Source organism: Lygodium microphyllum, chromosome 14 (assembly GCF_053477565.2).
Source record: "Lygodium microphyllum isolate KBCC chromosome 14, Lygodium_microphyllum_v1.1.10, whole genome shotgun sequence".
NCBI classification, from domain to species: Eukaryota; Viridiplantae; Streptophyta; class Polypodiopsida; order Schizaeales; family Lygodiaceae; genus Lygodium; species Lygodium microphyllum.
In genome coordinates this window covers 111,428,465-111,455,865 of record NC_141148.1, presented here as the reverse complement: position 1 = coordinate 111,455,865, position 27,401 = coordinate 111,428,465, and the positions used below count along the sequence as shown (strand labels likewise).

Below are 27,401 nucleotides of genomic sequence, written 5' to 3'. Positions count from 1 at the left end.
GCCATAGGGTTGCTTGGTCCATCCTAGAACCAATGCCGGTCATCAATGTGCATGCTAGATGGTAGTAGGGGGATGAGAGAATGAGGGTTGGCTGATTGTGAAGGATCAACTTAATTGGGAGATGGAAGATGGGTTTGAGAATCACAGCCATGTCTTTCGATAAAATTATCCTTTCAAGGGGTATAAGCTCATCATGTAATTTCTCCATCTTGTTGATGTGTTCCTAAATGGAAGGAGAACAATCAATAGAAAGCACATGAAGTTTCTTCTTAGTGGTAATGCGGTGAGTAGAGGTGTTCAACTGGTAGAGAGAAGATGGCTTTGTCCATACCTGTGCTATGGAAGTTTGCACACATGCACAAGGGCAAAATCTTGCAAGCTCATAAAGAGAGGACTGAGCTTGAGAGTTGAGCTAATGCCATAGGGCTTCTTGGTCCATCCTAGAACCAATGCCGGTCATCAATGTGCACGCTAGATGGTAGCAGGGGGATGAGAGAATGAGGAGGATTGACTGATCGTGAAGGATCAATGATGGATACTAATAAAGTAGCCATGCTTAAAATATGGGCACCTAGGACAGCCAATAGTGCCCAAAAAGAAATGCACTAGTGTATCCTCCATTTAAAGTGCCTAAAGCACATAAAATGATAGACAAGGACAATGTTAGAGCTCCTAATGTCGTTGTTTGATTCAGGCTGAGGCTCATAGGCAGGAGATGACAATACAAGACACAGCCTTTGATCGACAATTGTCATCTACATGACCCAAGTCTTTGGAAAAATGTTCAAAACCTATTCTTTTGAGTCAAGAAGTTTTAGGAGTGTCTTTGTGAGGGTGTGAGTATACCTCTCCCTTTTTTCTTCAAAGAAGGAGATTGATCATTAACATCTGAATATGGTCTATGTTTAGTGTGAAGAAATGCTCTAAACACAGAAAATACCAAGCCAATTGTACGACAAAGCACAGACTGAGAAACACAGAACACAGTTAGGGTTAGAATTAGGGTAACTCAGAGAGTGAACACAATGTAAGAGAGAGAGAGTAGAAACGCATGTACCTGAGGAGATAGAAAAACTGGGCAATAGCTATTAGGTGCAAATGCAGCTTGTGGGGGAGAGAGAAGATCAGGGCGGCAGTTAGAAATTGTAAAGGCAGCATGTTGAGGAGAGAGAAGATCAGGGTGACAACTCCAGACTGTTGGTGATAGCACTAGATGTGGATGTCAGCATGTGTGCCAATCATATGGAGAATATATGGAGAGAGAGGCAAAACAACGGGAATAAGCAAGACAAGCAAAGCCAATATGCAAGAATAGGAAAAAATTGCATTTGGAGATTGCCATATTCAATGCCACAATTATGGTGAATCTAGAGTCGACTACTCCAAGGGTGATAAAAAAGGGACAAATGTGCACAAATGCATGTTTACATGAATAGAATGCCAATACATGGGGTAATACAAAGGAAGATGCAAGTTTTCATGCTCATGCAGAATGCAATGCAACGATGTCACTTGGATAGTGCCCTCGCAGGAGAATTGTTCACTTGCCCAAGCACCCTTTTACAATCACGTCATCGTAATAGTGTGGATGAAGTTACAAATATCCATAATATACAATCATAATAAATAAATGTTTGAAAGTGAAAATTGTAAACATCATCATTGTCATTATGAAGAGAAGGAAACCACCCTCTCTTTAATTGGAAGGAGAAGTAAGAGGAAAGCATTCTCCCCTTGTCAATCTAAAGAAGTAGAGGAGAGTGTATCCAAGCCGATGTGCGGTAGAAGATACTATAGAATCGGCCCCTTGACCGTGGCTTGTTGACCGCCCTGGTTAAAATATTTGCAACTTTGTAAATATCTTAACACACGAAGATAAGCTATCCAATGAGACATTCTAAGTGCATTAAAATGCCAGCTAAGCAAACTAACAAAGAATGCAAGATTTAGCCTAGTATGAATCAACTAGAGTAATTTCCCTACAGCAGAATGATAGGTGTGAGAATCGAAAGGCTGACCTGAGGTATCCTTGTGCAGATGGACAGTGGGATCTAGAGATGTGGCCATTGGTTGTGTCTGATCAACGCAACACTATTCCACAAGCTGTAGGACATCATAGTAAGATACTTCCCTTGGATCTAACAATCTCCATCCCCAAAAAATGAAACAACAAACCTAAGTTGATCATCTCAAATATAGAGCAAAGTTGTGCCTTAATTTTTGTGATAGTTGCAGAATCTAAGCTAGTGAGTAATATGTCATCAACATATAGGAGGATATAGCTGACCCTTGCGCTAGTGGTGTGCACATATAGATTTGTATCATAGGGGTTAGAATCGTATCCATGAGTCTTGGTACCAAGACCTTGGCACTTACTTTAGACCATGGAGAGCTTTCTGCAACAAGCAAAATAGCTTGTTAGTCTGATCAACAAAAGAAAAGCTGGATGTTGCTCCACATAGACTTCCTCCTCCAAATATCATTTAGAAAGACACTTTTGATGTCCATCTGATAGATCAGCCAAACATAGTGAGCGACGAGTGTAATCAACAAACGAAATGATGTCAATCAAGCAGTAGGTGCGAAGGTTTCTTTATAGTCAATGCTATGCTTTTGCTTGAGACCTTGCACTACAAGGCAAGCCTTGTATTTGTTTAAAGTACCATTAGCCTTTAGCTTGGTCCTAAAAATCAACTTTGTCCCGATGATTGGCTTGTGACGAAGGACAATCCACCAATGTCCAAGTCCCATTGCGATCAATGCTATCCAATTCCTTCTCCATAGCCTCACGCCATAGAGGGTCTTGAAGAGCCTCTTGCCAAGTGTCTAGCTCAAAATGTGCAATGTAATTAGCTGTAAACAACGATACATATGAAACTTGAGGGGTGAGTTGAGTAGACCTGTATAGCGCTCTAAAGTGAAATCCAGTGGAAGGATCCCTGAATCCCGCATAGTCTACTGGTACCAGTGAGGTAATGGGTCTCACAGAGGAGGCTTGGGAGCAGAATTATTTGTAGGACTGTTGGGAATAGCATCAGATGCTGACGCAACATGAAATGCAGTGCTCAGGTATTAGGCGATAACTCCAGGGTACCAGACGATGTCACTTGCAGATGGGTGGTGAAGGTTGGAGTGAGGCGCTAGATGATAGTAGATGGTTGGAACCGCGATATCCTCTGCGAATAGGGTGTGGACAATAGAGATACGACTCTTGAAACCTGCAAAAATGAGATAAGGGAGAGTGGTGGGATGCATTTATAGAAAGGTTGGGGCACCCAAAATAGGGTTTTGCATGTGGGACATAGTAACTCTCTAAGATTGCATTTCTTCATTAATTAAGCATGTTTTGGGACTGTTTAAGTCAGGCTAATGCATTTTTAGCTCAACATTTAGGGTCAATTGGGGAAGATGGAATAGGGTCAAAATGTGGAGGTGATTTGTTTCCACTCCTTGTTTCCTTCAAAGAAGCATATGATTCATAGCATAAGATGGGGATTTGTATGTTTGAGCAACGGATGAGGGTGGTATAGTGTGCTGGAGTGGGGTTTCCCCACACAATAGGACTAGAAGATAAGAGAGTAATGCACTTGTGGGTGTGTGTAAGGCACAATGTTAAAGGGTGGCATTCCCGCTCACGATGTACCAGGGTATAGAGTGGTATACCTTTGAGTGTCTAGTGACGGATTAAATCTAGATTTGTATCATAGACAATGTGCGCTAAGACTAGATAACCTATTATAGGTCTAAAGTAAGGGTCTAGATTGAATGAAGAGGAATCTAAATGTGAAGTGAAAGCGGGAGGGAAGGGCGGGAAATGTGAAGGTGAATGGAAAGCACTAATCTAATTGAAATGAAATAGGGAATGAAGGATTTCATATCGTTACCAACTTGGATCTTCATGGTGTCTAACAATTAGTTTTTGCATAATTGAAGGTACAATATAGGTAGAACTAGACTCTTACAAAAATGGATCGTATGAACCTACCATTGGGCTTGATTGTGAAGAATTTGAACTTTCAAATGTTTCTTGAGTGGATAGTCTTTCCTTAACTGAGAGATTATCAATATCATCAGCAGAGGGCTCCAATTGAGATGTGCTGTGTGGAGTATGAGATGAAGAAGAGCTGGGCCATTGTGAATGATCCCTGAAAGAAAGGTTTGTAGATGGAGTGTTGTCCTCCAAATCAAGACCATAATGCCTCAACAGAGTCCTCGTTGAAGGATAGCTTAAGGAAGCATCAGAGGATCCGAAGATGGAGTTGTTTGAGCCATCATAAATTAGCTACGTGTCATTCGTATATCTTGCACAAACCAGGCCTCCTCAATAGCCTTAGGTAACTCTTTAAAAGAAAACCAACTCTAATATCATGTGAAGATATGCTAGGGTTTGCACTTGAAAATACCATGTGTATGAGCACAACTAAAACACAATAACTTAGTAAGGTAATAAACACAAAATACAAAACACAAACACAAACAGAGAAGAAAGAGAACTTTGAAGTGAATGAACCAATGCTGTAAATGATAGATAAGAGTGTACAAGATGCTCAAAGGTAGAGCAATGGGAGTAGTTGGAGTGTGACGTCCACTAGAGATGGATTGCGAGTATTTTACCACTGATTGGAGCTGAAAGAGTGATGAATGTGGAATAGCAATAGGTTGGAAACCAAAATGCAGGAGTTTGGAGGCTGAATTTGGCAAAATGCAGGAGTGTACCACCTGAATGTGCTGGCAGCTGATCATCGGAGGTTGGAAACAGTAAGGTGACAGGCAAGAGAAGGTGCTGATGCAGGCTGGCCTGATCAGGCAGAAAATGCAGGCTGCAAATGTGGTGCAGGTAGGGCAGCAGCTTATGTCATCAATTTGGTTGAAACACAGGCTGCAAGCAGGGTGACCTATGCTGATGGAAATGTGGCAGCAATTGAGAAGGCTAGACAGCCATTGAAGAGAAGGCTGATGGCTGAAATCTGTAGTGGAGAGTGATAATCTGCAAGAAAGAGATAAGGCTGAATGGTGGGCAGCATGTTTATTTATAGATGTCGAAGGATCCTTGCAAATTAGGGTTTTGATCATGGGACACATAACTCTCTAGAATGCATTTCTTTTAATGAAAGTTTGCTAACCTTTGAGTTTTGGGTTCATTTAAAAGATCTAATTAGTTGTAATGCATTTTAAGCTCAACAAAGCTGTCATGAGGGGAGCCTTCCTTCCTCGATGAGGGGCAAGCCTTCTTTACGGAATGGATTGGAGTCCCTTTCCCATTCGATTACAGAGGCCCCTAGGTCCCCATTGTAGGAGGAAAAGGCCATTGTTATTCCACGGTGGTTCCAACAGCTTATACAAGAGTCGGGAGTGACTTCTTTTCTCGAGACACTTGCAAGCTCACGATGGTTAGCCAAGATACATGCACAACAAGGGTGTTCACTTTGTTTGAACTATGCCCTTATGGCTCGGATCTTAGAGGATAGAGAGCCTTTGACCATTGGGGATGCCTTGGCATAGGATGTTTTGCACCATGCTATGTATGAGGAGCTTAATTTCATCGAGTGAAATGAGACTTGGGAGTTGGTGTTGTGTCCAGGCAAGTGGAAAGTGATTGGTGTGAGATGGGTCTACAAGACCAAATATCTAGTTGATGGTACCTTGGATGAGCACAAAGCTGGGCTTGTTGCTAAAAGTTTTGCTCAGAGGATAGGGTTGGACTACTTAAAGACTTTTGCTTCGATGGCTCACATGTCTACTATTTAGGCTATATTGGCTCTTGCAGCCCACCATCATTGGCATGTTTATCAAATGGATGTTGATGGTCTCTTTTTTGCTAGCCTGAGAAAGGCTCTCATAAGTGATGTACATTGTCATGACGACATGTATTTTTGCAAGCCTCACTTAACATGTGGATTAATTTTGAATCACATGTTTAAGTAAATGTTGCACATGTGAGGTGCAACTGAGGTTAGTGCAAATTAATGAGCCCAGGACTTGAGGGAATCAGTGGATGTAAAAGGCAAAGTTGCAGTTAGTTATGTTGCATAGATACTATGTGGTATCTAGTGTCACTTATTGGCCTAAGTCATTTATTTGGCCATAAGTGTAAGTTGGTGATACTAGAGATGTGGCCTTTAATGGCTTAATGCAGATCTAATGGTTAGAAATGGCATAGGGACACTCATTAGATGAAGTGGCCTAGCCAATTTAATTATTGCTTGGTTAGATTATTTTTTTGGACACAGAAATAATTGTCAAATTAATTTTCTATTCTGAAAATTAATTTAATGGTCCGGATAATGCTGAAAATTCAGTTTAGAAGGTTGCCACTTGGCAAAACTTGCCCATGTAAGTTTGGGGAATCTTGTTTTTGCATTTTGAAGCTGTTGGGAAGAGACATTGAGCTGTTGTTGCTTGCTTTTGGGGCCCATTCTCAGCCGTTGGAGACCATTGTGGTGAAGGCGGTTGCATATTCCTGACTAGGGGAAACTGATGATCACGGATGATGCACTTTCTCATGAAGATTACAAGTCTCTCTCTCTCTCCTCATTGCCCGTCATTAGATCCAGCTTCCATAGCTACATTTGCTGGTATTCCTCCCTTGGAGGCTGCCTTGCTGCGTTTCGGGATCCGTTTGGAGTACGACATGCCACTCTCCAACTCATTACCTCTGCCTTAGTCCTTGAGACATAGGAATTCAAGGTTCAGTACTCATTAAGTGCATAGTACTATATGAGCATTGTATTTTCAGAGACATTCACTTCAAAACTCTCTGTGTTCATTGTCTCTGAGTTACCCTAACCCTAATTGTCTCCTATCAGTTTTGCTTTGTCATACAATTGGTTGTGTGTTTTCCATGTTTAGAGTATTTCTTCTCAATTATCGCAAAGAGCGTATGGAGAAACTGTTAGCAGTCATGTTTGTCATGTCTTGTCATCTCCTGCGTGCGAGCCTCAGTCTGAGTTAGACGAGGACTTTAGGAGCTCTGACTTGTCTATCACTTGTTTTGACGGAGGAGGCAGCTAATTCTAGAGCACTCAGTTTATTGCATTTCAGTGCATTTTCTCCTCCAGTCGGGATTTTATGTGCATTTCCCGGGGCAGTTTCTGCATTCTTCAGCCTGCCTCACCTGTCGGACATTGTCCACTCTTTCCAGGATTTTTCTGAGCATTCCTGGCATTTTTACCAGCATTAAATGCTGGTCGGATCAGCATTAAATGCTGGTCGGACATATTTATGCCCTCAAATTTCAGGTCGGCCAATTTTTGGGTTTTTTGGCTATTTATAGCCATTTCCCACTTGGCAGTCAGTTGTATTATCATCTTCCCTCCTTCCTTGGCAGGTGCACACTCCGACTCCGTTATCTTCCTCCGTCTTCGGTGCTGTTGTCATCATCAGGCTGATCTGGTGCCCTCACTGACGCTTCGGGCTGCATGCAGGGACTGATTAGTCCATTTCAGTGTATTCAGCATTCATTTCAGTCAATGCAGATTTTCTTCCTTCATTTTCTGCTTTCTCTCTCTTCCTTTTGTGTTCATGTTTCTTCTTCCGTTGCGCACTCTCACATGGTATCATCGCCTACCTGAGAGCACATAGGAGAGCTTCCATTGCAGAGGAGGACACCATCAAGTGCAGCCTTTCTTCCCTCCTTTCCAGCCCTTGGCGGTGCTGTCCAGGCTGAAATGCAGCCTTCCATACCTGTGTTTTGTTGTTTTGCAGCATCAGGAGGAGTAGGCGACAGTTTTCTAGGTGTTTGCAGCCTGCGTTTGCATCAAATGCAGCCAACAAGAGGTGGTCAACATCAGCAAATGAGAAGGCGTCATCATCTGGAGGATAGGTGACAGTTTTTTGCTCCAGGCGGCAGCATTTTCTCTCTCCTCTTGCAGTCGACAGCATCTTCTGGGTCTTTTCTGACATAGGCGGCTCCATCTTGATTGTCTGTTGGTTGCAGATTGTTTGGTGATTGCAAATATATACGAAGATGTCTTATCACCAGTTCTTTGGTGATTCAGAGGAGGTGGTCTCTATTCCTTCCTCTGAGAGATGGAGAGACTTCATATGGACTAGACTAGAAGAACTGTATATACAGAAGAGTGCTGCAAGCAGTGTATTGGCTGAAAAAGCTTATGGATTTGCGTATGAAAGAGGGTACAGCAATGTCTACTCATTTGAGTGAGTTTAACTCCATTTTCAGCCAGCTGGTTGCCTTTAAGTTCATGATTGATGAGGAATTTAAGGCTACTTTCTTGCTTTGCACCCTACCAGAGAGTTGGGATACATTTAGGACTGCTATGAGCAATTCTAATGTGATTCTTTTGTATGCTGATGTAGAGAGTGCTCTACTTATGGAAGAGATGAATCGGCAGAACAATGCATCCAGTAAGTCTTCCAATGCTTTGCATACTAGGGGCAGATCACAACAAAAGGGAAAATATGATGGAAAGGGACGTAGTAAATCACGTGGCAAAGATGTTGAATGCCATCATTGTGGTAAGAAGGGTCACTTTAAACGTGACTGGTACAAATGGAAGAAAGAGAAAGGAAAAGGCAAGAAGACAGATGATTGCAAGGAAGAGAAGAAGGACAGTTAGCCTAAGAAGAGCAGTGTAAAAATTGAAGAGGTGAATGTAGTCACTCATGACAGTGACAGTGGGAGTGATGTACTCTTTGTCTCTTCACATTTTGGTGCACATGTTTTACTTGCAGATACAGATGATGACATGCATATGTGGATTCTTGATTTAGGTGCTTCCTTTCATGCCACTCCTCATCGTGAGTGGTTTTCCGCCTATACGGGGGGTCGACATGGTGTTGTCCATTTGGGGGACAACTATGCATGTGAGATTGCAGGTATTGGCAGTGTGCAGTTATAGTTTCAGCATGGCTTTGTCTTTACAGTTCAGCATGTATGACATGTACCTTAGCTCAAGAAGAGCTTAATTAGCACAGGGCAGCTAGATGATGATGGTTTTCATACCACCTTTGGTAATGGAAAATGGAAGATCTGTAAGGGATCTAGGGTTATTGCCAGAGGTTGCAAGAGTGATACTTTGTATCCACTTCATGTATCTAGTGTGCGTGACCATGTTGTTGCCGTGACCAAGCAGCCAAGGGTTTCTTTGTGGCATGGCCGGTTGGGACACATCAGTCAAACAAGAATGAAAGTGCTTTCTCGTTTGGGTTACTTGTCTTGTCTTCGTTATGCTGATTCTGAGCATTGTGATCATTGCATTTATAGCAAACATGCACAGACGTCTCACAAAAAGTCTCTTTCTTTGAAATCTTCTCCTCTAGAGTTAGTACATTAGGATGTATGTCAAATGCCAGGATTATCTTTAGGGGGAAAGAAATATTTTGTCACCTTTGTCGATGATGCTACATGGAAAGTATGGGTTTATCCTATTCGTAGCAAGTATGAAGTGCTTGACAAGTTTAAAAAACTCTTGGCATTGGCTGAAAATCAGACAGATAAGACACTTAAGTGTCTTCGCTTTGACTATGGTGGGGAATATGTGTCCAAGGCCTTTTAGGCATTTTGTGACAACAAAGGGATAAAGAGGGATCTCACTGCCCCTCATAATCCACCCCAAAATGGAGTTGCAGAGCGTATGAATCAGACCATACAGGATAAGGTCCGTACGATGTTGTCTCATGCTGCATTATCCCATGGTTTTTGGACAGAGGCTGTTATGACAGCCGTTCACTTGATTAATTGGTCACCAAACAGGTCTTTGGGAGGGGGAGTTCCCCAAGAAGCGTGGTCGGGCAAGCCACCTTCATATGCTCATCTGAAAGTGTTTGGCTGCAAGGCTTTTGTGCACATTTGTAAAGATAAACGCAGCAAACTTGAGCCAAAGTCCTGTAAATGCATTTTCCTAGGATATGGTGACAAGGGTGAAATAGGGTATAAATTATGGGATCCCGAGAAAACGAAAGTAGTACATAGCAATGACGTTATCTTTCGGGAAGTTCGCATGCACAACAGCCCGAAAAGACTGAGGAGGTCCGTAGGGTTGTATTTTGGGAAGAAATACCTTTTGGACAGCAAAATGTGCCCGCTGTACAGCAGCAAATACCTGCTGTAAATGAACCTGTAAATGCACGAAATGATGTTGGAAATGATTAGCCAGCTATTGCCCATGAAAATGAGCCATTACATATGCAAGAACAGCCAGGACAACAAGCTGTTAATGCTGATTTGCAGGCTGAAATGCTAGGACAGCATGCTGAAAATGGAAAATTGCAGGAACAACTAGCAAACAATGACCATTGGGTTAGGAGATCGTCTAGGGATACTAGACAACCTGACAGGTTTGTTCCTGGTGCAATTAATGTGGCTGAGTATGTCATGTTGACAGACTGTGGTGAACTGTCTTGCTTCAAGGAAGCAATGGAGAGACAGGACAGCAAGAAATGGTATAAAGCCATGCTGTCAGAGATGGAATCTCTTGAAAAAAATGGCACTTGGGACTTGGCGCAGTTGCTTAAAGGGTAGAAAACCCTTCCATGCAAATGGGTTTATAAGATGAAGGTCACTTCTGGTTCCTTACCAAAGTACAAAGCAAGATTGGTTGCAAAAGGGTACAACCAGGAGCATGGAATTAACTTTGATGAGAGTTTCTCTCCTGTAGTCAAGATGACTACATTGAGAACCATTTTGGGCTTGGTTGCAGTTGAAGATATGGAACTCATACAAATGGATGTAAAGACTGCGTTTTTACATGGTGATCTGCATGAAGACATATATATGCAGCAGCCTGAAGGGTTTGTTGAACAAGGGAAAGAAAAAATGGTATGTAAACTCAAAAGGAGTTTGTATGGGCTGAAACAAGCACCAAGAGAATGGTATCATAAGTTTGATACATTCATGCAGTCCCAAGGCTTTCATAGAAGTCAAGTGGATCACTGCTTGTACACCAGGAAGGCAACAGATGGCAGCCTGATTATCTTGGTTATGTATGTTGATGACATGTTGATTGCTGGCAGGGATACTCATGCCTTGGATTCATTAAAGCAAAGTCTTCATGGCAGCTTTGACATGAAGGATCTGGGTGATGCAAATCACATTCTTGGTATGCGAATACTCAGAGATAGATCTAAAGGCTTACTCTATCTATCTCAACACGAGTATATCTCCAAAGTTTTGCAGCGTTTCAATATGGAAGGGGGGAAAACAATTGGGGTCCTATTGCCTCCATATGTGAAACTCAGTGCAGAGGACAGCCCTACATCTGATGATGAGAAGGCTGAAATGGCCAATATACCATATGCTTCAGCTATTGGCAGTTTGATGTATGCTATGGTTGCTACATGTCCTGACATTGCCTTTGCAGTGGGAGTGGTTAGTAGATACATGGCAACCCCTGGCAAGAAGCATTGGGATGCAGAGAAAGGTATTATAAGATACCTCAAAGGCACAAAGAAGTTGTGCATCTGCTTTGGAAAGCAGAAGGCATCTGTTGTTGGCTTTACGGATGCAAACTATGCTGGTCATGCGGACTGCAGGAAGTCCACTTCTGGGTATGTGTTTACTTTCACAGGAGGAGCAGTGTTTTGGATCTCCAGGCTACAAAAGTGTGTTGCATTGTCTACTACAGAGGCAGAGTATATAGTTGCCACTGAGGCATGCAAGGAGGCTTTATGGCTTTCACGTCAGGTGGGAGAGCTTGGCATCACAAAGCTACTTGTTCTCCATTGTGATAGTTAGAGTTCTATCATGTTAGCACGGAATCCTGTCTTTCATGCAAAGACAAAGCACATACAGGTGAAGTATCACTTCATTAGAGATGTACTTGACAACAAGAGCATTGAACTTGTCAAAGTGCATACAGATGATAATCCTGCAGACCTTCTCACGAAGGGTCTTCCAGCAGAGCAGTTTGCTCATTGCTGACAGATGATGGGAGTTGGATAGATATATTTATTTCAGCTTTGTACATACTTAGACTTAGCTGATTCTTTTCTCCTCTTAAGGCACATTGCCTTTAGGTGGGAGGTTGTTGGGAATAAAGGGTCATCGTGCCTTTTATATGTGCATGGGTGTGAACATACCCTTAGCACATTGTACTTTCATATATATATATATATATATATATATCTATCTAAAAACCTAAAGTGGTACACTCGTCATTGTACCGAAAAACGTGTTTACTCTCTACTCTGCTCTCTCGCACTCTCTGTCTCTCTCATTGCGTGTAACGACTGTCTGCCTCGATCTCCGTGCCTAATCGATTCCTATAGGGACAGATTGGTGAGTGCGCCCACATCCAGTGGATTGGTTGGGAGGCCGGCCCTTCTTGTACCATCAGGACATGACAGGAGGGGTATAGGAAGGTGGTCCAGGAGGTGTTGCAGCAGGCATCAGGTTGTGAGAGAGGAGTTGAGCTGAGGAGAAGGGAGATTGATGCGGCGATACCTTAGGAGTGGCATGACCCCCCAATACGAGAGCTAGTAGAGCTTGGTGAGGTATGGGTCGCTAGATTTTCATCAACAGGCATCCCCCTATAGGTGATGGGTAGAGTGGGCGATGCCCCACATGGGGCTTTTTTCACTGTGTAGGAGGGGGGTGTTTGGTCCTTGACAGAGGGTAGCAGGATGAAGGGATAGTTGTCCTTTTGTGGAGGAGCATTCCGGTGGTTGGCCTTTAGGAAAAGACATGGCGCCTGGACCCTTATGTGTCTGGGAGGAGTTTCAGAAGTGGTGCCTCTGGATATGGGAGAGTAGGCCACTTGATGACCTGGAGTGGGACCTTGGAGATTGGCCACTGCGGTCTCCAAGAAGCCACCGAGGTTCCTGGAGTACACAGCTAAGATTGGCAAACATGTACTGATGCAGGAGGACATGGATTGGTGGGCGCCTTTGCGTAGTAGATAGTGGGCGGAGCACAGGATCACGGATGCTTTTCGTCGGACTTTGTGGCACCGCCTATGGGACAGCTGGAAGCCAAGGAGGGTATCGTATTTATTATGGCTGTTGGCACATGGAAGCCTGGCGGTGGGGAGTTGGCTTGCCCAAATGCCGAAGAATGGAGGGTGTAAATGCTGCACACAACTCTACCGTCTAGCACAGAGCCTTGGATGTATCTCGTGGGGAGGTTTGTGCTGGCAAGCAGTCAACAAGAGCCATCACCTTTTGTATGAGGCGGGGATGTAGGACACGATCTTTATCATTGAGGCTGGTATGTGCGCAGTGGTCGGCTTGGCGGCTCTACCCATCCGCTAGGTACTGGAGCCCATAGCAGACCGCTTTGAGGTATGGGAGATCGTAGGGAGCTTTATTGGATGGCACATCTGGAAGGCGCACTGTTAGGCGGTTTTTGGCGGGGAGAGATCTTTAGTACAAGCAACTTTGGTAGAGCTTTGGATCTTCATCATCCACTCTCTCCGGGGTTGATGGGACCAGGTGCAGGGCGAGTCTCGAGCTCGTCAAGAGCTCCATTTTCACTTCATGTGCGCCTGGGGCAGCCAGGACCTATTCTTCATGATGCAGGCAGGCAGCATCACACCTAAGCTGCAACTATGGAAAATGCTCATGGCACTAAAAATATCACTCAAATTGTGGGAGAAAAGATGGACAACAAAAATTTTGCTTTATGGAAGTTTCGTATGAAGAATTTTTTGGTTGGCAGAGGTTATTGGGACTTATGTGCAGGTGATGAGGCTGAACCTGAAATGCATGAAAGGAATCTGACAAATGATCAGAAAAGGGCTCATAAGCTATGGATTGAGAGAGTGTGCAAGGTGTTACATTGGTTTTCCTTATGTGTATTAGATGCTATGGTTATATAGATTACTGGATGCAGTTCTCCAAAGGATGCATGGGACATACTCGTGAAGAATTATGGAAATGTAACACATGCAAGAAAGATTCAACTAAAGAAACAATTCAATAACATATCTAGGAATGGCAATCTAGTACATGGTAGTAAAATGATCAGTCAAACAGAGATAAGGAATGTCATTACTGCGACAGATATGGGCACATTGCAAAGGATTGTTACAATAAGTAGGGAGATATGAAGGCAAAGGGCAAACAACATGGGCACTATGCATCCTCTAGCGGTGATCCCCAAATGGCTTCTTTCCCCCATCCCCCCTGACCCCCTTGAGAGGCTTGTACACATAATGTATTTATGACCTTGCACCAGCTCCAGCTAGTTTGTTGTGCATGAGCATTCCGTTGTAATCAGTTTTTTTGAGTAATATAATCAGCCACATTTTACTTGCAAAAATGTGTCATTCTTTTGTCATCAGCTTGATCTAGTGCCCTCATTGGTGCCGTGGGCTACATGCAAGGACTGATCAATCCGTTGCATCTTCAACATTCCTTTTTCAGATTAGTGCAAATTTTTCCTTCTATTCTCTGTGTTCATATTAGTCTCTCTCTTTACTTCTCTGTCCACGTTTGTGTTTCCCTTCTGTTGCACACTCTCACAAGATAATGAGCAAATTAATCAATGCACAATGATACTCCATCACAAATGAAGGCAAATGAAATAAATTAAGAGAGAACCACACATGAATGATTGAGTGTGTAAAATGCACAAATGTGTGGTACGGTTGCACAAACCACTTTTTTATACAAAGACCTTACCCTAAAATGGCTTCACCATCATTGGAAACCCTAACCCTAGTGTCATTAGGGTCCTAGGGCACTAGGTGTAACAACAATTTCAATAAGATTTTAAATACTTAAAAATCTTGGAATATGGATCAAAGGGCATCGATGTGAACCCCATGAGATGGCCTACATTGGGAGGCCATCAGGGCCATTTGAAAATGTTGGGAGCTTATTTTTCTTCTTGGCTGTGAATGTCCTACTAGTTGGAAATAGAACTCCATTGTAGGATACTGAAATATTGCTGCTGGTAATACAATGCTAGCTCTTCTTAGGAGGGGTAAGATCAGCTGTAGCCTATTGGTAAGGCAGTGAATCAGGAGGAATTCTTAAGTACAGTGGTCAATACTACCAAGTGGACTTAGAAATTGTCTACTGATGAAGAAACATTATGGCTTGGTATGGAAAGAAAACCGTGGCAGATGCTAACCCTAAGGTTGAGTTGGAGCATCACCTTGTTCCACTAGAACCTCAAGAAATTTTCCTCCTTAGTCATCAACAAGGGAAATTTGACATAGAGGCATGAACCTAATAAATTGGCCACTATTAGTGATCAAAAGGCAGCTTTCGCCTCTCAGAGGGGTAAAATGAGTAAGCGTAGAGGTAATAGATTAGACCTACATACATCCTTAGGGAAAATAGGTTGTGAGGGATGGTGATGGAGTGCTCATATGAACCTTGTTACTTCCAATTGGAACCCTTGAATGTGTGAATTGCTGATGAAGAAGCACCAAGGGTCAGGCTGGAAGGATGAACTAAAAGTGAAGGGATCCAGCATTAGATAATGTTGTCGAATTGGTCGTAGTAAGCTAGAAATAGTGCCTGTAAATTTTTGATATATGGCTGGAAACATGATGAAGGGAGCTCTATACAGAGGTTGGTTTATTAGAAGATATTGCTCCTATCTTTGGTCTCAAAGAAGGAAGCAATATGAATTTTTGGTGTGCCAACTGGTAAGTCTGCTACTCTTGTGCATTGGAGGGTACTCAAGTGGAAGCTAGCAAGTGAACCTTGTGAAGAAGTAATGAAGGGGTGCAACTGGGTGGGGAAATGGGCGATGAGGGACCCATGGTCATCAAAGGGAGAGCATCCCCAGGTGAACATGCTGGACATGTGTATGATGAGGGGGACTGGGACCTTAAACTGGGTCTGCTGCCACGGTGGGAAAAACTTAGGCAAGGGGCTCAGGGTAAATGGGTAGGATGAAGCAGGAATAGATTCAACAAATCCCCCAGGAAGAAAGTGCAAAGTTCAGGGGTTTTTGGGACTAATCTGAAGTAAAATGTAAAACTGAAATCTTGAGAGATGTCAGTTGGCCTTGGAAGCGTGTGAACGGCAGAAGTGTAATTATCTAGGCCCTTGACATGTGAAAATGCAGCATGTATGTCCAGGTACCATCCAGTCTGCCGCAATGTAGGTTTGCTATTAAAAAATTTACAGTATTTTCAAACTCTTCACCCCAAGTTTTGGTTCATGCTACACGTGGGCACATGAAGAGTTATTGATCTTTCCTTGTTATTCCTCTTCACCCCAAGTTTTGGTTCATGCTACACATGGGCACATGAAGAGTTCTTGATCTTTCCTTGTTATTCCTCTTCAAGAGTGGCAGGCTTAAGTTCAGTCTCTACAGTCATCATTCATTGTTCACGCACCATGTAAATGCATGTTTTGGTTCCCAATAGCTGTTTTTGGCTTCAGTGAGTTCCTAATGTGGTTTCATGTTTGCTTCATTAAATTGGTCTAGTTTGATTTTTAGATGCTTATAAACATGTCTTTAATTACAGGCAGTCAACACTGTTGTGGCTGGGTTACTGCATGATGTTGTTGATGATACTAGCCAAGATTTACAAAATATAAGGGAGGTATTTGGCAGTGATGTTGCAAAGCTAGTGGCTGGGGTGTCAAGGCTGAGCCATATCAACCAGGTTAGTTACTTAAAGAGGGTGTTATTTATATACTCTTTTTCTGGATTATTGAGAAAAGTTATGGGCTTACTGGCTTTCAACTTTGCATTTCAGTTGCTTCGACGCCACCGAAGAACATCTATACACCGAAGTGAACCAAAAAATGGTGGTTTGACCCAAGCAGAGGTTTGCATATGATGTCTACTGCAGATTTATAGCTTGAGGAAATGAGTGATATCTTGTATTGCAGAGGCATTCAACTTGAATATACTATTCCGATTCTGAAAAAAGTTGATGATTTAATGAGCCAAACAAAGTTGAATTGATATTATTTTACAGGTAAATAGTCTGCGTGTGATGATCTTGGGCATGGTAAACGATCCACGTGTTGTTCTGATAAAACTTGCCGATCGTCTTCACAACATGCGGACAATGTAGGTTATTCAGTTTTTCCTTTCCAGTTAAGAACAATTGCACTGCTGTTTTTCAGTTTTATCTTTTCCAGTTAAGAACAATTGCATTGTCATTGCTGTTGTCTTTTGAGACAGTAACACAAAGGAATGAGTTACCATATCACACAGAATTGTTAAAAGTACCTGCAAGATTGATGTTCAATCAATTGAGCCAATATGATGCTTTGACTCATTTGTGTCTTCTATTAGATTGAGAGTAGTGTTCAGTAGGAAATAAGTTAACTTGTAGTTGTAGTCTTGTTCATTAGCCTTGAGGGTGGCTCTTTAGGGTGAGGTATTGCATTGTGAATTGTTACATGGGTCCTGTGCATCTTGATCCTGTACTTGTAGTTGTAGTCTTGTTCATTAGCCTTTTCCTTGAGTGTGGCTCTTTAGGGTGAGGTATTGCATTGTGAATTGTTACATGGGCCCTGTGCAGCTTGATCCTGTACATTATTGGCTTGGAAATTTAGGCCTTGGCTTTGGTTCACTTGAGGTAGAATTGATTGAGAACCAAGACCTGGGTTTCAAGGTTAATTAAGGTAGACCTTGTTACATGTCTGGACTGGGTGAAGTGTTAGGCTCAAAGGTCAATTGAGTTAGTCCTGATTCATTTGCTTCAGATCCTACGTGACAGAAAACTCTGAAAGGGTGGATTAATATACTGCACAAATGCTTTTGTTCCCTGGATATATAAACATTGTCCAAAGTTGTACTTTGATGGTGAACAAAGTGAGTTTCCCAGGGCAAAATTATTCCTAAATAAACTTAGGTTTTGGTTATAACCTCCAAGAGATGGAAGCACCTCAAAAAAAATGATGCAGATCTTGGCGACTATTCCAAAAAACCATGGATAAGTGCCTGTTTGGAGTTTACATGTATGCACTCTTTGATTTTGACGTCTTTTGGGCCCCATTAAGAGAAACAAAACCTAGAATATAAGTCATCTCCAACTTTTGGCATTACGGATTAAAAGGTCAAGGAAAAAGCTGAAAAGAAAAAGAACATCCAAATGTGAAAAGGGAACCCCTTCATCCACCTCGAAAACTCCTCATCAATATTCATCATCCATGCTTTGAAGCAATACATTGTAAATTGTAATCAAAACAAAACTGCAAGGGTTGCTTTTTCTAGGTGGCATTGCAATTGCTTAAATATTAGTAGAAATCTTGTCAAAGAAGCTGTTGGTAGTAAGAAAGCTTGTCAAGGAAGCTACTGGTAAAAACTACTTTAGTGAGGTAGCCATTGGCTGGTAAGAATAATTAAAGAAGCTACTTTAAAGAAAGCTTCTAGGAGAAGCTGTTGAGGAGGCGGTTTAGAGGAAGCTTGTTAGAGAAGCTATTGAGGAGGAGGTTTGGAGGAAACTTGTGGTAGGAGCTATTTCAGGTGAATCTTGTTGGAGAAGCTTCTATGAACTCTTTGGTGACAAAAGGTTTGTTTTCTTACTTTTTTCTTTCTATTTCCATGTGTGAGAATGTAGGCTTGTGAAGCTGGTGTCTTCTACTTGAATTCACCATTCTCTAAGAAAGGTAACTTGAAACAAGGCAAGGGTGTCCTTTTCCACCTCATGTTGAAAGTGGGCATGTCCAATTCTATGTATGGACACAGTCATGCATTATGGCCTTTTGTTTAGGGGACCATTGTTGTATAGCGGGAACTCTTGCCCTCAGGCACATTTAGGTTGTCTAGATTCTTCACTTGCTACGTCATCAGGTTAGCCACATTTCCCTTGAGATCAGGTGTGACCATTTTTATATGGTTTCCCATATTAGGCAGAGATGGATTTGGTTTTCACAGTTCTGATATACCAGATTCTTGCATGGGAGCTTTAGCTTCGGAGTGTTGTTCGTCAACCTTCATCATTCTTGTGCTCATTATTTCTTGTCTGTCCACACTCCTGCTGTGCCTTTGTTTCCATCACGTGTCAGAGCAAAGTGTTTATTTATAAGCCTAAGATACTCCATGGCAGTGAACTGCCAATGAAGGAAACCTCCCAAGTGGCCAATATGATTGTGCAGTGCAGATCCAGAATCAAAGATGAATGTGTTTTTGATTGCCCAATTATGCTAGAAACCCCAAGGAATGCAAGGAATGGAAAACTACCAATATGTGGGGCTATGTTGAACATGTGAATTTGTGTCTACCATAAACCAATCTTGTAGAAAGTGGAAATTTACTACTATGTATGGCTATGTTAGATGTTAGATATGCTCAATGCCCCACCCTTGTAAGGTGTCACCAATGATCCTTGGTACTTTAAGTTGTAAGGCCCCCATTATGAGGAGAAGCCATGTGTGAGCATGGATATTGGTTGGGTCCTTACTTGTATGTCAGATGAGATCTATGTGACTGGATGGAAAAAAGGTGACCTTTGTGGATCTAGCCTTTGGGTTAGATAGAGTAGTTATGTTGGTAGCAACTTGAGGCACAATGCATTGAGTTGTAGGGTGTGAGAGTTATTAGGGACCCCTATGTTGGGGTCGGGCGGTTGTGGAAGATGGGGGTTTGGGGGTAGCGACCCTGGCCCGACAGTAAAGGGACTATTCCCTAGCGAACTAGCAAAGGTTCAGAATATGGTTAGATAGGCCGACTAGATTACCTTCCCGACCTATAAAATGAAGATCCCTTCAAAGCCATCCAATCTATCTTTTACCTTGTCAGAGTTTTTCTAGCTATCCTCAAGTTTTCGTCTATCATCTGTTTGGATTGCCATCTAAGCTTCACGTGGAAGGGCATGGGTGGATAGAGCCATCTTTGTATCAGTTCATGTGAAATTAGAGTAGTTTTCGTTCTTCTCATATTTGCTGTGTGTTCTCTACTCCTTGCTCAAATTCTATTCGCTGCACTATGTAATTTCTACATTGGACCTGTGAGTTTGTGTTTACAAAAAAATAGTCCCTAAAAATGTTTCGTCTTGTTTCATGTTTTGAGGTTGCAAGGCTTCATTTTGCATTTCATTTTCTTAGCTACCTTGAGGTTTTGGGGTTTTGAAAAATATGAGTTATACTAATTAAAACTAATGTGCAATAATAAGTCATATTAGATGAAGAAAAAGGGTTCCATATATAGTAATATCAGAGGAAGAAAATAGATCCATAAAATGAAAATGTTCATTCCATCTAGATACTAGAGTCAAAAGTAGAAAACCTAAACCAAAAACATTCATTTCAGCTACCTATTTAGAAATTAGAAATCATGTTCGAGTAGGTGCATGCCCAAGGTAGAGGATGAGGTGAAGGAGGAGCATGTGGAACAGGTGGAGGAGAGGAGTAGAGTGTGGAGGAGGAAGAAGAGATTAGGTGGATGTGGAGGAGGACGAGATGCACATGGAGGAGCGGGTTATGGGGTGTGCAAGGACGAGGGGATGGAGCATGGGTTGTAAAAGAAAAATAGCTTGCATAGTTTTTAAATAAAAGATATTTTTCTTTTACAACCCATGCTCCTCTCTGTTGGAGTATGGCCTCCTCTTGCTAAATGCACTAGGTCGTCAGCTCTAATCTCTTGTGCTCTTTGTAGCAACAGCCCTCTTGGTCTCTCTATCCTTGGATATATATGTCCCCTAACTGGCGCGGCTTCCTAATAGAACTCTATCAAGATTGTCTATTGTGTTTTATCCCTTATACCTATTGCTAGGAGGGATGTTCTGACTCTAGATCTTCAATATTTATCATCCCAAATATCGCTGATCTGATGTGCTCATCACCAACTGTATAGTTTGCTGCCTTTAAAACAACATATGATATTGCTGCGTACTCCATCTCCTCCTAGCATAGTCGACATATCCTCTCCTCCTTGGGTACTTGTGAGGCCTTGCCTGTCTCTTTCTCTAGTTGGTGTGACGATACTGTGAGCTGGCCTATGGCAACTCGCATGGCCTATGGCATGTAGCAATCCATATACAATGGTCTAGTAATAAACCCATCCTCAGTGAGGCTCATGAAAAGGTCTTTTGTAGTGCTGTATCTTAGTGGGGAGAGGGGCCTAGGGTGCCACCCTTATGCTATATGTATGTCTCTGACACAAGTCTTGCTTGATGATCATGTTCCTCTTTGTCCCAAGAGTTGGTGAATCAAGGTTATACTAGAAGAGAGGGAGGCTCATCATGTGTATGTCATACCTAGCCAATAGTTGCTCCACCTAGAAGTACCATGAGCTCTCACATCCCTCAGGGGCCATCTGTCTGGAGGCCTTCAATGCCCTCCACGGCAATCTATTAGATGTCATGCACTTTTTGTTGCTGTATAAAAGTGATGATTTGGAAAAGGGTCTCTATCTCCATGGTTGTCACAACAAACTCTGCTCTAAGTATCTCTTGGGGTACTAAGGGTTTTTTACGTATCATCCATGATGAGAAAATAATCTAAGGACACTCTATTGTGTCCAAACTGATGTGGCTAGTCCAAGGGCCCAAACAGTTGCTGAATAGATGAGAATAGGAGTGACCATGGTGTTAGATAGCCATTGCTTGGTATATGGCTCCTACAAGTATGTTTGGTGGCACTCTCTTTCTAAAAGTGCCAATGATGAATATCCCTCGGTAAGATGATCTTGTGCCGCCTATGCCATGGAAAGGCGGCATGATGTGGTAGTAAAGGTAACTCCCAAGTAAACATATGAACTCACCACCTCTATTGGCTGCCTATCTAGAGCAAAGGATAATCCCCTGTGGATGTGGGATGATGTGTGGAAGATGAGGACCTTGGTTTTCCCAAGGTTCATTGACAATCCTCTATCTAGGCAAAAGCGGTGGAGGGCCTCGAGGTGTCTTTGGAGTCCCTCTTGTGTCTTTGAAATCAAAACAATATCATTGGCATACAACGTAATGTGGATATGAGTACTTGCTAGGTCGAAGCTAGCTCCTCCTCTTGTGATGTAGTTCGTTATCTCATCAATGTATAGCCCAAATAAGGTGGGTGATAATGGGTAGCCTTTCGTCACTCCGATGGTGCTAGAAACTTCTCTAAATATTTTTCCAAGGCATAACTCATCCCACTATCTGCTTATACAATGCATATATGCCCCATATCATGTTTGATGGCACACTCAGAGAGAGATCCAAGCTGCCACGTCCAACTTTCTAAGTGAGTAACTGATTGCTTCTTAATCAAAGGTTGAAATCGAAAAGTCGCATTTGATTAAGGACTAATCAATTGATGGCTGATTAGTCATAAATGAGCTGCTCACTAGACTAGGCTTTAGCACCACTCTTGTTTTGCAACGTAATCGAGTTGCTTACTAGGTAAAACTTTCATATGATCATTAAACCTTATAAAAATTGCACATTTTGTAGGTTCCTTTGAAAATTGCAAATTTTCCACATTCCTTTTGCCATGTCCTTTTACCACATGGCCCTTACACTTCTTCATTGCATGCTTGGCATCAAATCCTTCCTTGATGGCACAATGGGTGAAACCAACCTTCCTTCCTTGGAGAGGGTGGCAATTCCTTGATTAAGCACTTAATTACAACAATTAGCAAATAAACATAAATTGAAATGCATAATTTACCTTAATAATCTTGGGCATTGGACACCTTGTTGGCCCCAAAATTGGTGCCCCTTCTGATATTTCCTTAACTTTGATTGCTAATGAAATGAATACAAGCTGAGATTCCACAATCTCCTTTGTTGTTCCAAAAGCCCCTTGCTGTAATAACAACTAGCAAGCAATTTGGGTCATTTTCCCCTTGACTTTTTATCCAGGACTTGCACAATCTGAATAACAAACTAGCCAAATGCTGTCCCAATTTACAATGAATGGGTTGGCATCTGAATTCCCTGACAATTACATAAATATCAGGTGCTGAATTCAGTGTATGATGCTTTCTTCTATTAGCATGGGTGTCGAGGTAGCTATCAAACCCTAATTTCTACAAGAATTTAGGGTTCACAGCATAAATCCTCTTGTTGTCCATCAAATATGGCTGAGATCTGCTCCAAATGTCTGAGAAATACTGAGATCTTTTGAGATTACTGAAGAAGGTGAGAGAAAGCCAAGATGAGAGAGAGATTTGATTTTCTTTGCGAGAAAACCCTAAAATTTACCTATTGCCTGCTCTAGCCTGCATTTAATGCAGTCACCCACTGCCAAGCACCTCCAAAATGTTGTCACCTAATCAACAATGCTGTTGCCAACCCCGGGAAGACGTCTCCCGGCTATCCTCTACTTGCTGAGGCCCCCAGATGGCTGTCTTTTGCAGCAAATTGCTGTTCTCTGAGCAAAAAATGGACCAATAGCTCCCCCGCCTTCCCCCAACCCTTCTCTCTCCCAAGCTATAAACTAACTAAACGACTGAGACTCATTTGCCAAAAACGTTTCTCAGTTTGCATGGGTATTATTGCCAAGTGGCAGCCTTCTAAATCCATTTTTTAGCATTATCTAGCCATTAATTAATTTTTAAGATTAAATAATCTTGAAATTCAATTTCAGCCCTTCTAACCTTTCCCAAAATGAAATGTGCACATTCATAATTAAATCGGTTCGGCCATTTGCAACTTGGAGTGGTCACAAACCTTTGTTGACCCTTAGACTAGGATTAATGAATTAATTAATGGTAGTCCCTAGTGTTACCATTGACATTTATTGGCCAAACAACTTTGCTAGGGTTAAAATTGATACCAATCAACCCCCAAAGCCCAGTTGACATAATTTATCATAACTTTTGCCTTTGGCGCCACTGCATCCTCAAGGTTGTTGGCGTGTTACCTTGAAATAACTGCCATGTGCATCACATGTGTTAAATAACCTTGTACATTTGATAAGTTATGTTATTGACAAGATTCAAGCATCTCTCCATAATAGACCTCCCCCTTGAAATCCTTGTAATCATCCTCGATTGCATTGCATTGTGCTAAAAGAAAAGTGTACTGCACTGGAATTTCCATAAGGCATCACAATCACAACATTGGCCATTGTTGTCCAACCATGCCACATACCCCCAACCTTACTAAAAATTTCCAACTAGCGTAAACATTAGATAAGACTAAGAATTAGCCCAGAATTGCTACTAGAAACCCGTAGGATGTATCTATAACTAATGTTTCTCAATTGATTTGACTTTAGAACCATGGTAAAGCATATTCTCAGTATAAACCATGGTTGAAGCTTTCAATGGCATTTACTAACATGCTGCTGTCCATGGAACCGACTATTAACCATTGAAAACTGAGCATAATTTGTTCATAAACTGATCACTTGCTGATTTGAGAATTGATCACAAATAACTGCAAATGTGACCTCAAACTGTCCACAAATTGATTGCAAAAACTGACCAGTAATCGATGCAAAAATTGATCCCAAAAGTGTCCACGAACAAAAATTGAATCGAAACTTATCAGAATTCGGTCTTAAATTTGACGCAAGCACTCATGCCCAATTGATCATGAATTGATTTGAAACTGATACAGAAGTGTAGTCTTAGAGCCGTGGTAGCAACTATACTCATCTGCATACATTTCACAGTGACTAGCACACTGAGTAGTAATGCGATGATAGACAACTATCATGAGGACATGTATTTTTGAAATCTCACTTAACATGTGGATTAATTTTTAAACACATGGTTAAGTAAATGTTGCACATGTGAGATATAACTGGGGTTAGAGTAAATTTACGAGCTTGGGATCCAAGGAAATCACGGGATGTCAAAGGCAAAAGTTGCTATAAGTTATGCCGCATAGGTACTTGGTGGTATCTGGTGCCAGTTGTTGGCCTAGGTAATTCATTTGGCCATAAGTGCCAGTTGGCGACACTAGTGAAGTGGCGTTTAATGGTACCTAACACCAATCTGATGGTCAAAGAGGACGTAGAGATACTCGGGAATGAAAGTTGCCTAGCTAATTTAATAATTGGCTAGCCAGATTATTTTTTAGGGCACCAAAATAGTTATTAGATTAATTTTCAGTGTTTAAAGATTGAAAATTAATATTTAAATATGGATAATATTGAAAAAACCATTTGGAAATGTTGTCACTTGTTAAAAATGCCCATGCAAGATTGAAAAACGTCTTTAGAGGCTGGAGAGAGGCATTTTTAGTGTACTTAGCTTGCAAGAGTGAGGGAGGAGATGCTGCTAGTCTAATTTGCAGCCATTGGAGGACCTTCTGAGGTAGCCAGGGGCAGGAAAAGACCAATCAATAGTAGGTGATAGCATTTACAGGTGTTGAGACAGGGCAATAACAGTAAATGACTGATTTTCTTCAGTTCTTTGCATCTACAAGTTGTTGAGACAAGGCAGCAGCAATAAATGACAGATTCTTCACGAAGAAAGTCTGAATTTTCTCTCTCCTCAGAGTTCTCTCTCATCTCCCAGTCTTTCTACACCCTTGCTCCAAAGATTGCAGCATTGAGATTATCAAAGGTTGAGAAATGTCAGATTTCTCTATTGTAAATTCTAATTTGCAACAGAAATTAGGGTTTAGCAATAGTCTTGGGAAGGGTGCCAAAAATTGGAAGCTCCAAGACTTAGATTCAACAAGGTTGAAGTTTTTTTTAGTCTATTCAAGTGGAGGGACTAGCAAATAATTGAATTTGGGACATTTTCCATCTCCATCAAAGCGGATGAAGGCCAATTGATTGCCCGAATCAAGGGGCAAATCAGATTAAAGACTCGCTGGTCAATTTGAACAACAAGGGGAGTTGGAATGTTGAAAGGGATCGGGAGAATCCCATTGTACATCAACTTCTTCAATTAAGTTAAATAAATACCGAAAGGGGCGCCAGTTTTGGGGCCAACAAGGTGTCCAATGTCCTAGATTATATGGTAAAGTGTACTTTTCAGTTTTGTGAATTTGTTAATTGCTATAAATAGTGCTTAATTAGGTTATTTACCACCCTATCTGAGGAGATAGGTTGGATACATGGTTCCCTTGCCGAGGTACCACTCAATCCCTTGATTTGGCGGGCGCGAGGCACCTGATTGCAAGTCAAAGCTTTGTGCTAGTGCTGATTTTTATTCTCAGCTGAGAAATTACAGCAATATGTCTTCATACAGTGAAATGGACTCAAGCAATGATGATGCCTCTCAGTATAAACGTTCACATGGGAATGAAGGAAATGCAATACCTGACCTTAGACAAGGCTCAGACCATGGACAACAAGCTGAAAATGTTGCTATTGGGCAAGATGCACGGCCTTCAGGGCATAAGGAGGCTGATGACCAGCAAAGTGAAGAGAAATTTGATGACCAGTTCAAGAATTGGATGAGGACAGTAGCAAATCTATTTACTGAATTGACAAAGGATCCTCAATTTACTCGATTTTTGAATGCTCCAAAGAAGGATAGCAAAGGCAAGAAGAAGAAGATGTCTTCTATATCTTTGGGACAACAAGATACATCGAAGATAATGCCAAACTCTTTATTTGAAGCTCCTAAAGATACTAATGAAATAAAACAGTTGGTACTGTATTTGCACCCCCAAATGCTCATAGAGCTCAAGGAATGAATGTTGGTCATGCAAATGCTTCGTTTGGCATTGATTTTGATGTAAATTTCGTAAATGCATCCTTTTTGCAGCAGCCGGTTTATGACAACTTGACACCCAAAGGGACAGCAAAAGACTATGATGAGGGTGGAAAAGCAGTGAAATTTGAGTCCTTCAGCGGTGTATAAGATAGGTTGAAAGCTTTGACTTTCATTCAACAGTTTGATGGAGCCTATTCAGGGGGGAACTTTACGGAGTCCTCAAAGATTCGAAAGGCAACCACTTTCTTGAAAGGGAATGCATTACAATGGCGGTCCACTCTTTTGATGCAAGGTAGAGCACCGTCAACGTGGGTACAATTCAAGCAAATGTTTGCATCGAATTGGTTGACAAATACCTTTGAAATGGACATCACGACAGCTTGGAATAAGCTGAATGCTAAAAAATGTTGTGGTTGATGCATTGTCACGTAAGCCACAAATTCCAGCTGTTAGCATGGTTTATCACACTGAGTTGGATGCCATGAAAGAGCAATATGTTGTTGATTCAGACTTTGCTAATGTGTATGATCAGCTTTGCAATGGCCAAAGGCATGGACACTTTGTGCTAAGAGAGGGATTTTTGATGATGCATGGACGACTGTGTGTCACAAAGCAGTTAAGGCCTAGAGTTATCACTGAAAGTCGTGCTCTTCCGTATGCACGACACAGAGGTATTGATGCCACAGTCAAGGCAGTGGAGCATTTCTTTTATTTGCTAGCTTTAAGGCATGATGTAGAAGAATTTGTTAAGACATGCATCGTATACTAGAAGGTAAAGCATGATAGGCAAAAGAAGTTGGGTTTGTTGCAGCCCTTGCCTATTCTAGATAGGCCTTGGCAGAGCATTGCAATAGACTTTATTTTCGAGCTTTCTAAGACATCTACAGGGAATGATGGGATATGGACTATTAATTGCAGGTTTAGCAAACAAGCCCATTTCATTCCTGTGAGGAAGAAAATAAAGGCTGATCATATGGCACAA

The 27,401-nt window shown here is 41.8% G+C and overlaps 1 protein-coding gene across 3 annotated transcripts in view; it reads left to right on the top strand.

Annotated features, from left to right (window-relative positions):
* Nucleotides 1-27,401, top strand: part of LOC148025994 (uncharacterized) — a 119,866-nt gene that overhangs the window by 25,546 nt on the left and 66,919 nt on the right. For all 3 annotated transcript variants that reach the window (XM_087693230.1, XM_087693229.1, XM_087693228.1), the window contains 3 exons: nt 16,386-16,526; nt 16,620-16,691; nt 16,845-16,939. In XM_087693230.1, coding sequence (XP_087549356.1) covers nt 16,386-16,526; nt 16,620-16,691; nt 16,845-16,939 — 308 coding nt within the window. The remainder of the gene's footprint in view (nt 1-16,385; nt 16,527-16,619; nt 16,692-16,844; nt 16,940-27,401) is intronic.